Source organism: Podarcis muralis, chromosome 3, assembly GCF_964188315.1.
Source record: "Podarcis muralis chromosome 3, rPodMur119.hap1.1, whole genome shotgun sequence".
Classification (NCBI taxonomy): Eukaryota; Metazoa; Chordata; class Lepidosauria; order Squamata; family Lacertidae; genus Podarcis; species Podarcis muralis.
The window spans coordinates 16,231,385-16,244,479 of record NC_135657.1 but is presented as its reverse complement, the minus strand read 5'-3'; the positions used below and the strand labels follow the sequence as shown (position 1 = coordinate 16,244,479).

Below are 13,095 nucleotides of genomic sequence, written 5' to 3'. Positions count from 1 at the left end.
GAGACTCATTTTACATACCCATGAAAATGAGGATGTGTCCTGGAAAAAGAGGACATAATGGCAACCCTATATACGTCCTAATCTTCCAATAGACTTCACTAGATGGCCTTTCCCCCCAAAGCCTTTCCCCCATTCTTCTCCTTGGGATAAGCCACCCTGTTAAGAATATTTTGATGTACAGGTTCCCGTTCTATGGAAACCAAACCAGCAGAACTACAGGAGATTATGCTGGCACTCCTTAAAAAATAATAAAGCCCTGCTGAATCCCACCCAATGTCCATTCACAGTCAGCACCGTGTCCATGTAATGCAATAATTCTGTACAATGCATAGGGAAATAAAGAGTCACTACAATGGATGGCTGTGTGACTTTTAATAATTTTGAGAGCACAAGAGGTTGACAGTAGTATATCAAACACACACATACACAAACTCAAAATCTCAAAGTTTTGAAAGTGCTATGAGAGTGACAAACAACATTTATTTTGCAAGCAATGGACCATTTTGGTTAAGTCAGAGATCTTCAGTAATGATCCAGTTCTGCTACTCCAGCCCACTCTTGTCTGAAGAAATGCCATCTTTGCAGTACAAGTTAATTACTAGGTTGGGTTTTTAGGCTATATAAACAAAGTTGCATTGCAAAGTGGGAATGTCTGCATGTGACGTTTTATGCTTGAGACTCAATGCGGGACAGTGCTATTATCATTAGAGAGAGATGTTCCTGATTGCTTAAAAGTATATTTAAATAGATATAATGAGAAACACTCAAGAGAGCACAATGTCATTCCCTTGGGTTGTATCCAGCTGAGTTAAACACATTGAAAATAATAGACTGGAATTAGTAATGTCCATTAATTTCAACTGTCTATGCCAATGTTAGACACAACCCTCTATTTGGAGTTTTAGATGGACACATCAGGACAAGGCACACAAATACTGACCTGTAGTCAAACTATAAACCGTTCCATCAAGGGTGAGATTAACAGCATTAATGTTCAAATTCCAAAACCGCCTTTCCAGGAAATCCTTCAATTGTTTGTTCTGCTTTTGATAAAATGAATGAAAAGCACATGATGTATCAACTCCAGCCCACCAACCTCACACGCAGTGTGCTTGTGTGTTGGTAGGGGCTCTCCCACTCACTTCAATGGAGGGACAGATTTGCATATGCAAAGAAAGGCAAGCAGAATGGTTGCTTCCTAACGAGGAGGTTGGAATACAGATTTGATTTCCACAAGCCTACTCAGCATAAATGGAGATAGCAGATTCTAGCCCTTGTCTCAAATGCCCTTAAAAGTATGTTTACATGCATGAACCTTCATCAATCGATGAAGAGATGGTGTACACTGGGTTGCTGCAAACTTCTCCACTCCTCTTGGAAATGTCTTTACAGCCAAGCATTTTCTATTGTTTGCTTATAAACTTGCTGGCTTCCTGCTGTTTTAGTTAAACCATCCTTATTTCTTGGAATGATTAAGAAGGGTCAACATTCATTCTTCTTATGGGAACCTACGGAGCAAACTTGCAAGGCAAGGAAGGTAGGGACTCTTTCGATGGATGGCCTTTCTGCAGGCCCTAGCCGAAGCAGGGAACCTTCAGTTATTTTAAACCTATTTTTTGTCCAAATACTGCATTTGGAGTTGAAAGGGCTGGGTTTGAATTAGAGGCAGCTGTGTCTGGTGGCCTTAGGCAAGGTCTTTGTCACCTCACACAATTAGTCTGTTAAAACAAAAAAAATTCCTTCCAGTAGCACCTTAAAGACCAACTAAGTTAGTTCTTGGTATGAGCTTTCGTGTGCATGCACACTTCTTCAGATACCATCTGAAGGGTATCTGAAGAAGTGTGCATGCACACGAAAGCTCATACCAAGAACTAACTTAGTTGGTCTTTAAGGTGCTACTGGAAGGAATTTTTTTTGTTTTGACTATGGCAGACCAACACGGCTACCCATCTGTAATTAGTCTGTTGTACACCTGGAGGGTTCAATGAGCATATGGTAGCACCATTCCAGATATGTGGCAACCATTATGGTGTCCTCCAGATATCATAGATTACAGTTCCTGTTTATTTGCCACGGTGCCTAGGGCTGATGGAATTGCAGTTCAACAACATCTGGAGGGGGGTGGAGGTGGCAGAAAACTATAAAAGGGGCCTGTGATGGTTCTGTCAGAAGGCTATAAAAAGAGCATAGTTAATCAGGATTCTAACTTTTGCCATTCTCCACCCAACCTTTTCTTCCCTGTCTTCAATCGTTTGCTAATTTACTGTTCTCTACCCACTCAAATAGGGACGGGGGTGGCGCTGTGGTCTAAACCACAGATCCTAGGGGTTGCCGATCAGAAGGTTGGCAGTTCGAATCCCCGCAACGGGGTGACCTCCCATTGTTCAGTCCCTGCTCCTGCCAACCTAGCAGTTCGAAAGCACGTCAAAGTGCAAGTAGATAAATAGGGACTGCTCTGGAGGGAAGGTAAACAGTGTTTCCGTGCACTGCTCTGGTTCACCAGAAGTGGCTTAGTTATGCTGGCCACATGACCCGGAAGCTGTACACCGGCTCCCTTGGCCAGTAAAGCAAGATGAGCGCCGCAACCCCAGAGTTGTCCGTGACTGGACCAACGGTCAGGGTTCCCTTTACCTTTACCTACTCAAATGCTGTTTTTAGTCCAGTGTCACCTAGTTGGTTCTTTGACTTTATATTCATACCATTGGGTTCATTCTATGTAGTATACACTGCATTTAAAGTTTGTAGTCCACTCAAGCATGAGAGCACCTTATCTATTAACTTTTCTGCGTTAATAGAATGGGAATAATTTCAATAATTCTTTGCACTTTGCGATTGACTCTCTCAGATTAAAGAAGTGTTTCTTTAACAGGACTAGTCCACATGGTGCCTTCACAGGACGCCTTGAATATATCCTGCTTATTTGAACTTCTGTTATAATGGCTATTTGTTTTGTAATGTGATATGGGGGGGGTGGTCTTCTGTTTAGTCAGGTGAGAGTTGGTTTAACTATCACTGGAGGACTTTTAACTGACAGCTGAGGAGCAGTTGGAGATGGAACTCTGAGTATGCCAAAGAAAGCTAGAGAGTATGTCTATTCTGATTGGTGGTTGCAGGTTTAGAACATTTAGTTAGACCATGTGATTGGTTGGGGGCTAGACAGGGTGGGGCATATAAGGCTGGGTGCTAGTCAGTCTTGGTCAGTCCGTGATGGTTGGGGCTTGGTGTTTGTGGTGGACAGCCAGAAGAAGAAGACAACAGCTGATGATCAAGGAAGAATAAAGGAGACCTGAAAGGAAGGCAAGAGTGGCTTGGCGGCCACAGTTTTGCTTAGGTAGATGAATCTCTTGGCTTACGCAAGTGAGGGAGAAGAAGTGAGAGGAAGTTTGGAATGTCTGGTAAAAGAACCAAAGGAAGTTTCCAGGACAATATCACAGAAACAGATCTCTGGGAGGTCAATGGAGGTTGAGACAGGGGCTTCAACAAAAGTCCTCAGTTAACAGCATTGGTAAGTCTCAACAGGGGTGGAGTAAAATATAAGGGCAATCTGGCAAAAGGGTTTTAACAGGATAACTAACTGCTTCCTCAACGTTTTCTTGGTTTACTAATAGTAGCGCAAAATAAGCAGTTGGTATTTAAGTGACAGCAACAAGTCAGACAGTGTGTGCCAATTAAAAGAGGCAATAGCATATTAAAGTAACCACATAGGTTTGTATACTCAATAAACATTAACATCTTTGTTAAATATAGTGACTATTTCTGGTACCACACCCCTAGCCCATAGTTACCAAGGGCATAGGTAAGTCAAAGGTTCAAAGGATATAAGTAGAAACAAAACGAAAAGCACCCTTCCCTCAACTCCCATCATCCCCAGCCAGCATGGCTAACGGCGAGGGATGATGGGAGTTGTAGTCCACAACATCTGAAAGGCACCATCTTGGTAAGCAAACGCAAGCTTCCTGGGCTGCAGTACCAGCACCTGCCAAACACTGCTGAAACCTTTTAGGTTATTAATTGATGCCTACTGCTAGATTCAGAAAGACACATTTATGCATTTTTCTAAAACAACCATAACTGTGTTTTGGGAGGATCTAACTGCAGAGATGCAGTAGTGAAGGATTTATCTCACAATACACTTGGATGCTGCATAAACATGCAAGATTTAAATGTCTATCACAGGTGCTTACTGAATCATATTGGTGGTCCACACAACAGAAAGTGTTGTACTTTTTTACAGCAGAAATACAGAAATATAGATCCTTTGCACAAGCTGCAGCAAAACTACACAAACTTTTTAAAGATGAAAATACAGTGGATTGTCATGAAATGAAAATGACTATGAAGGGCGTTACTTTTCAGGTATTTGTTTCACAAAGTTGTTAAGTTTTATGGATTTTTTCAGCAATCAATTTTTGTAACATGACTTAATTTGCTTTGAAAACATATTTAGTGTCATTTTGATTCATTTATTTTCATTTTCAATACCCAGAGCATTCTCGTTGCATTGGCTTAAGCATCACCACATCAAAAGAGATGGTCAACTTTAATAACGCCAATCAAGTTTTTTGGTAGGGCCACTAAGACCCCTATAAGAAGTGGAAAAGTGGGTGGCCATTTCATATGGCATGTGTTTCAGCATTTCTTCAAATTAATACTAACTAGATACAATTATTTACTGGTGATTTCTGGAAGAAGAAAAAAGGAACTAGCACTTTTAATGAACCCCCTGGTTCTGGAATTTTTATATAATAACATACATTCATTTCCGGTCCTGGTATTCTGCATTAAAGTGCATGTTGAGTTGGCAGTCCATGCCCAGCTGGGATCAAGCCACTTTTCCAGCCCATTTCCCCAGCCCTTAGAAATGAGCAACCATTTATTTAGCAGCCCAGGCTGCAAAGGGCTGGCTCAGGTGCCAGGAAAACTAATGATATGGTCTGAAATTAAAACTCAAAAGGAATCAAACGATAGGTGCCGTTTTCTTTCAATAAGGTAGGAATGTGAGACCCAGAAACAGGAACTGATGAATGAAGGCCACTGGGCTGGAAGTGGAGCTGTGACTCCAACAAGCTAGCTGCCAGGTGTGGTCTTCTACACTGGAGTGTAATACAGGGAGGGACTATATGGTGGCCTCCAGATGTTCTTGGACTCCATCTCCTATCAGTCCCCAGTCAGCCTGGCCAATGGTTGGGGATGATGGGAGTTGACAGTCCAACATCTGGAGGGCCACAGGTTCCCCACCCCTCCTGTAGGAAATGCAACTTCTGCATCAAAGCTGCACAACTGATGACCCACTAAGCCAAAAGGAGCCTACAAACCACAGATGGTGGTGTACCTGAAGGCTCAAAACAGCATCTTGGCTTTTTTGGTGGGGATTTTTTTGAAGACTGCCAAGTATCTAGGGGACTACAGGTTTTCTCTAGTAGCTTCATGTTCATTTGTGCTGGTCTGCACTCTAGATGACAGCAACAGTCCTTTCAGCACTGCTTAAATAGCATCCTTGTTAAACCCCCAGGTGTTCTTTGGGTGTCCTGTTGCCAGAAGTTTCCATATAGATATATATAGAGAGAGAGATCTTCTCGATTAAGAAACACACGAGTTCAGCACATGCAAATTGACAGTTTAAAACTGGAGCAGCTTAATAACAACCGTTTGGGCGTCTAATAACAGGAAGGATGGGAATTTCTTCAGAACATGATCTCTGAAATAGATCTCTCTATTTTGGGGGTCATTGAAGAGTTCCGGCCTAACCTTCCGACAGAGGGCAGCACATGTTTGTTCAAAGTAAGTCATTTGACAGCACCCAACCCTTGTCTTTGCAGTTTCCAACCCCCAAACAGACATAAGCATCTCCTGACTAAACAGGGTGGCCTGGCATGGGAGCAAAAGGGCCTGGGAAGTCGGGTACCGTCTCGATAATACAGAACATGCATGCAGGTTGCATTGGTTAAATAGGGGTTTTAAAAGAGAGAATGGCCTCATCTCACCTTCCTCACTCAAGCTCCCTGCTTTAGGCTCAGAATCTTATCACTGCCAACAAGGTCAACGCTTATCGGCTGCAATCCTGCAGAGCACCAGTTTGCCTCCGTTTTCAAGTAACCACCATGCCTTTTATAAATATATGAGAAGCCCAGCGGGTGGTAAAATGCACGTTTTGAATTCATCTGTGGAATATTCATTGGGAAGCAGGAAGTGCCAGAGCAGCAGGGCCTTTGCATGCACCTCTTGCAGCGGACTTACTCCCTCGGGATGTTGGGTGGAGGGATCTTGACGGCAGAGGGCTCCACCCCCCAGATTTCTCTGGCGTACTCGGTAATTGTCCTGTCACTGGAAAACTTGCCAGAGCACGCAATGTTCTTGATTACCTTTTTAGTCCACTCTCTGGGATTCTAGAAAGGAAAGGAGTGGGAAGTTTGGTAGCTTCAGCAGAGGAACCCCAAAAGACACAATGCAGGCTATAATTACAGGCAGCCCCCTGCCCCCATTTACACGGGGCTTACGTTCTGGGTCATCGCGCGCAGAAGTCTGCCCCACCCTCTTTCAGTGCTAAGCACTGCTTGTGCAGTCGTGCGTGCATCAAATGTGCGCAAATTAAGAGTTGCCAGCTGACAACTCTGTTTTTGTGGGTGTTGTGTTCTGTGTCATTGCATGTGTCAACAGTCACACTTATGTACGTTCCATCCCCTCCCAGGGCCAAAACAATGCGCACATTGGCAGTTGTGTGTCAAATGGATGTGCCTAAAATGTATATAATATACATATACAGTGGTACCTCGGGTTACATACGCTTCAGGTTACAGACTCCAATAACCCAGAAATAGTGCTTCAGGTTAAGAACTTTGCTTCAGGATGAGAACAGAAATTGTGCTCCGGCAGCGCGGCGGCAGCAGGAGGCCCCATTAGTTAAAGTGGTGCTTCAGGTTAAGAACAGTTTCAGGTTAAGAACGGACCTCCGGAATGAATTAAGTACTTAACCCGAGGTACCACTGTATGTAATAGCTAACCTTTAATTGGGAATCTACAACCCCATAGAATAGTCGTATGTCCCTAACACTCTTACAGCAGCAGAATATATGGCAGCCAAGGCTTGTTTCCTCCTCCGGCCTGTTGTCCACCCTCTCTACAACCTACTTTAATCTATCAGGGCCTTCTCAGTGTTAGCACCCTGGCCATGGAACTCTCTGCCCACAATCTGGCACTTTTCCCATTGATATATTGTTCAAAGAAATCATTGATCTCTTGTTTACTTGACCTCTATATCATCTGCCCTTCTGTCTGCATTTAGATGGTTTTCTAATATATTTTTTCATTTTACATGGTTAGCTGCCTCGGGCATCTTTGTAAAGAAAGGTAGGATACAGAATGAATGAATGACGACAGCATTTTGCTGGCTGAAATTCACATTTTGACAACCCAAACTGCTGAAATGCACTTTTCAGTCTACAAACCCATTGTGCAGAGCGGACCTTTCCCACCACTTAGTTCACCCTAGGATACCAGAGCCATAGTCTTCTATCTATTTCACAAATATGCCCATTTTTTAAATCTTCAAAACTTGTTGAACGTTGGTCTTACCATGTACAGCTTGTCCACTTGCCCCTGAGCTTTGATGTAGGCTTCATAATCGGCAAACACCTTAAACCTGAAACAAAGAAGCGTCTGAGAGTAACTGCGACCTCAGAGGCGTGTTCTCTCCAGCTTTTTCTTATACTCACCATTGCAAAGGCCAGGGCATATACAAAAGTGTATACACCTTTGACATAAAATGAGTGTCAGCCGTTATAAATAGCTGCCCATTTCCCTCTCGACTATAGTAACGTAATATGGAGACACAGAGCCAGTTGGGTGGCTGCAAAGGCATAGAAAAGCCAAGCCATGGACTGTCAGAAAAGTGAAGCCAGGGATGGCATGTCATCTGGTATGCCCTGCAGAGGACCTTAAGGTCCATGAATAATCATAGTTTAGAGGTCCCGGGCCCTAAGGAAGTTAGATTATCCTCCACCAGGGCCAGGGCCTTCTCAGTGATGGCTCTGGTGGAATGCTCTGTCCCATGAGACCAGGGCCCTCTAGGATTTAACTTCCTTCCGCAGGGCCTGTAAGACAGAGCTATTCCGCCTGGCTTTCAATTTGAACTTAGCCTGATCTTTTGTTCCCCTTTCTTCCCTCCCGCTCTGGGATCCCACAACTGGTTCTCCCCTGGTCTCCTCGCTGGCCCAAGTGGGACTAATTTAGCCAGCTAGCCCTGGTGATCATCTAATGTTTATTGGATGGATTTCCCCCCTAAATTAATTTTTGATTCTTTTTTATTGTTATTTACGCTTTATACCGTATTTTATGCTGTTTTTTGTAGCATCAATTAAGTGTTTTAAATTTGTTGTTAGTTGCCCTGAGCCCAGTTTCCTGAACTGGGAAGGGCGGGGTATAAATAAAAATTTATTATTATTATTATTAGCCATGAAATGCTTACCACTGCTTAACCCTGGTTTAGAGCATGCAGGGAAGGCTCACGATTGCTGTCTCTCACCTGTCATGATACATCAGCATGTCAACGACATCTCGGAAGCACCCGGGATCATCTGGTGAGAAGAAGCCGCTGCCAATTTGGTCAACAGCTTGTTTGAGCTCTGGAATCCTCTCATAGTATTCCTTAGCGTTGTACCTAAACGAGGAAACAAATGACACGTTTGGCCTCCTCGTCACCGCTTGCAGAACACGTTGCTTTATATGCTCCACTCAAAGGAGTCAACAGTCCTGTACTAAAGTGATCCAAAGAGGGCCGGCCCAAGACATTTTACCATCTGAGGCAAATGACATTCTGGCAGCTGGACCTTGCGTCAACACTGTTGATGGGACGGGCTCTTCCACCACACCTGAGGGCAGCGTAAGGGTAGTTTGAGGGGCAGAAGGCAAGCCACATGGCACACGCAGCTCTCCTCCAACATCCTGCCACCACTAAGCATTTGCCGACTGAGGTGGCTGCCTCACTCGGCCTAATGACAGGGCTGGCCCAAGTCCAAATGACTGACGAACTGGACTTGATTTCGAAGCGATTGTCCGCGATGACACCAAGTCAAATTAAAGGGCATAGGCTCGGCTAATTATTAGCAAGCGGTCTGCCATTATTAGATCTAGTACAAGTTATGTAGAGTTAATTAGTCCAAAGCAACCCACAAGCATATCGATAGACTTATGTACTGTACTCATTATACTTATGTGTTTTCGTAAGTTGCTGTAGTATTTGAAGAACTTCTCCCACACCAACACTTTTAAAATCTATTTCTTTTTGGAATGGTGTGTGCTCTTTCTATCAGCAGAGCAAACATCTTGTGGCAATGATTTAGAAAAGGGGTAACCAAGATTCCCCCCAGCCCTTCCCCAACAAGGGCTGTATAACCTGGTAGGGACCACTTGCCACTAGCAGACAGGGCTGGAGGCAAATGTAAATCTTGTCTTTGGTTCCTACACACTCGCAGGCTCCTCTTTATTCTCCATTTAGTCAATCAAGGAGCACAACAACCAGAATTCCAGCCAGGTAAAACTACACACAGGGTGTGTGTAAAGGATGACCACCAAGGGGGTGTGGCTTGGAGAAAGAGGGCGTGGTTAGGGAGGAGGTGTGGCCAGTGGAGAGTCCTGAGCGTGAGACAGAGAAGTGTGGAGGGCCACATCCATTTCCTTGGTTTGAGGTTCACCCCCCATCAACAAAACAGGTTTCCTTTGCTCCATTTAATTTGAGCAGTTTTCATGCAGCTGAAGCAAGGCTAAGGCCAAGGGACGTCAAGGAAAAGCCACCCCTGCTACACAGCCTGTTTCTAGGACGCAAGGCTAACGCGGCTGTTCATACAAACCCTTTCTTATCCATCGCCTCCACGTCTTCCACCCGCATGCCAAAGATGAAGAGATTCTCCTCTCCGGCCTCCTCGGCCATTTCTACATTGGCGCCATCCATGGTCCCGATGGTGAGGGCTCCGTTCAGCATGAATTTCATGTTCCCTGTTCCTGAAGCCTCAGTCCCCGCGGTGGAGATCTGCTCAGACAGATCTGAAGCGGGGATCACTGGGGCGGAGTGAAAAAAAGATATTCTGGTAAAAAATGCTTCTCCCCTACTTAACTCACACACACCCTCTTTGTCTAGATTGTAGCTCAGTACTACAACACCTGTGTTGCCTGGTTCAACCACCAGCACCTCAAAAGTCCAAGCCAAAAGTCTCCAGAGGCCTTTTATTAGAAATATGAATTTGGAGAACTGTTATAAAGGTGATATAATGAAATTCAGTTAGAGGGGATTCGAGGAAGTCAGTTATCAATGTTAAGAGAATTAGGTATTTGAAGAAATAATTTTTCTCTGGGTTTAATTTTATTGTATTGTAGTGTGCTTTTCTTTGTTGTGTGCTTTGTTATGTCATTTTGTGATAAATGTGGAAAATCAATAAAAAAAATTGGGGGGGGGGGAGTCTCCAGAGGCCTTGTGCCAACGCCTAAGCACACCCCCGTCCTCTTACCTTTCTCAGCAAGGGACACTCTGTAGTTCTCCAAGAAGATGACTTTCAGCCTGTCGCCTATGTAAGGGTCATTATTGACGACGTCTCCAATGGCCGTGATCAGTCTGATGATCATTTTTGCCATGTGGTAGCCGGGGGCAGCCTGGAGGCAGAGAGGGAAGATAAACGTGGATCAAAAGGGAATTGGTGGGAAAGAGCCAGGGTGTGTAATCAGGAAAATAGCTTCAGGAGGGGTGCTGTACAGATTCACTGATAACAGAGCCTCTGTCTGGAAGTCAGGAAAACAGGGCAGTTCTCATGTTTACACGCTCGAAAAATAAAGCCTGCAGGAGCAAGATGGAACACACTCCCAGTGCTAACCGAGGGAGGGAATGTACATATGTGCTTGTCTGCAGTTTAGGAAACACTGTCCCAGCTACTGAGGAGAAAGCTTGCTTGAGCATTAAGTCCCTTAAAGGTAAAAGTAAAGGGATCCCTGACAATTAGGTCCAGTCGCGGATGTCTCTTGGGTTGCAGCGCTCATCTCGCTTTATTGGCCGAGGGAGCTGGTGTACAGCTTCTGGGTCATGTGGCCAGCATGACTAAGCCACTTCTGGCGAACCAGAGCAGCGCAAGGAAACGCCGTTTAGCTTCCCGCCGGAGTGGTACCTATTTATCTACTTGCACTTTGATATGCTTTCGAACTGCTAGGTTGGCAGGAGCAGGGACCGAGCAACAGGAGCTCACCCCGTCACGGGGATTCGAACCGCAGACCTTCTGATTGGCAAGTCCTAGGCTCTGTGGTTTAACCCACAGCGCCACCCATGTCCCTATCAAGTCCCTTACCTTTCCTCCAATCATAACTGTTCTTGGCACGCAGGACTTTTTTGGGTCTCTTCTGATGCCTGGAAAAAGCAATATGATGATTATTTTGTGTCATTTATTGATTTATTAAATCTATATACCGCCCTTCATCAAAAGATCTCAGGGCAGTTCACAGAATAAAATACAAGATAAAACACAAGTAAACCAAAACAACGAAACAATAACCCCATTGAGAGATGGTCTCTCTTTATCAATTATTGGAATGAGAAAATTACCGGTTGCATTTCCCCTCCACCCAACCTATTTCAACTTATATAATTATTTCATCTTAATTGTTTTTGTTAAAACTATTAGATTAATTAAGAGATTTGTGGCCTTTCCCCTCCTTTCGCTTTCGTCTTTCTTTTCTCTCACTCAGATTAGCAAATACAGTCATAAAAAGCAATGCAGAAAAAAGAAAAAAGCAATGGTGGAACTCAGCCATCGAAGGCTGTTGCTATGCAGAATATTATTTTGAGATGTGCTTTTAAATGCAAGATGGACAATGCCTCAATAAGAACATTGCAAAATAAACGCCTCGCTCTCATCAGCTGTGGTCTAGCTCTTATCACATTCTGGCACATGATCTGCAAACCACACAGATGACTTCCTGCAAGATATCCACATTCTCGCTCTGGCCTGTCAGCTGATGTTTGCCAGCCCTTTCTATTTATTACATGAGGTTCTGATCAAGTTCCTAAACATGCATCTACGAAGGCTGAAATCTCACAGTGTGGCAAAGCCCATTGCCCTGGGATCTTGAGCCAAAGACAATGCAGTATCACTGGTGAAGAGGCACATAGACGATACTTGTAGAGTAAAATGGCACGGCTCTTAAGCCTAATCTACACACACGGCAAAATTAAGAACGTAAGAGACCTGCAGGATCAGGCAACGCATCCTGTTCTGACATCGAGCAGAGAATGAATGCAGCAGTCATCTCCCTATTCACGACTCCCAGCAAGTAGTATTCAAAGGCATTATCCAGAATGCAGCAGCTAGACTAGTGACTGGGAGTGGCCGCTGAGAACATACATTGGCTCCCAGTACGTTTCCGAGCACAATTCAAAGTGTTGGTGATGACCTTTAAAGCCCTAAAGGGTCTTGGCCAAGTATACCCGAAGGAGCGTCTCCACCCACATTGTTCTGCCCGGAAAATGGAGTTCCAGTTTCGAGGGCCTTCTGGCAGTTCCCTCCCTGCGAGAAGTGAGGTTACAGGGAACCAGGCAGAGGGCTTTCTCAGTAGTGGTGCCTGCCCTGTGGAACACCCTCCCAGAAGATGTCAAGGCAATAAACAACTATTTTACTTTTAAAAGACACCTGAAGGCGGCCCTGTTTAGGGAAGTTTTTAACGTCTGACGTTGTATTGTTTTTGATATTTGGTTGGAAGCCACCCAGAGTGGCTAGGGAGACCCAGTCAGATGGGCAGGGTATAAATAATAAATTATTATTATTATTATTACCGTATTTTTCGCCCTATAGGACGCACTTTTTCCCCTCCAAAAATGAAGGGGAAATCTGGGTGCGTCCTATGGGGCGAATGCAGGCTTTCGCTGAAGCTTGGAGAGCGAGAGGGGTCGGTGCGCACCGACCCCTCTCGCTCTCCAGGCTTCAGGAAGACATCCACAGCCTAGGCAGCGCTGCGGGAGTTCCCGCAGGGCTGTCTAGGCTGCGGATAGTAGCCTGCTTCTCGGAGTGCCGGGCGCGCTGAAAGCAGAGCTCCCGGCGCTTCGGGAACACATCCGCAGCCTAG

The 13,095-nt window shown here is 44.7% G+C and overlaps 1 protein-coding gene across 1 annotated transcript in view; it reads right to left on the bottom strand.

The window, feature by feature from the left end:
- Positions 1-355: 355 nt before the first annotated feature.
- Positions 356-13,095, bottom strand: part of PYGB (glycogen phosphorylase B) — a 45,037-nt gene continuing 32,297 nt past the window's right edge. The window contains exons 15-20 of the mRNA XM_028725006.2: positions 11,325-11,383; positions 10,500-10,641; positions 9,846-10,053; positions 8,522-8,656; positions 7,573-7,639; positions 356-6,386 (exon numbers count right to left, since the gene is read on the bottom strand). Coding sequence (XP_028580839.2) covers positions 6,234-6,386; positions 7,573-7,639; positions 8,522-8,656; positions 9,846-10,053; positions 10,500-10,641; positions 11,325-11,383 — 764 coding nt within the window. The 3' untranslated portion in view covers positions 356-6,233. The remainder of the gene's footprint in view (positions 6,387-7,572; positions 7,640-8,521; positions 8,657-9,845; positions 10,054-10,499; positions 10,642-11,324; positions 11,384-13,095) is intronic.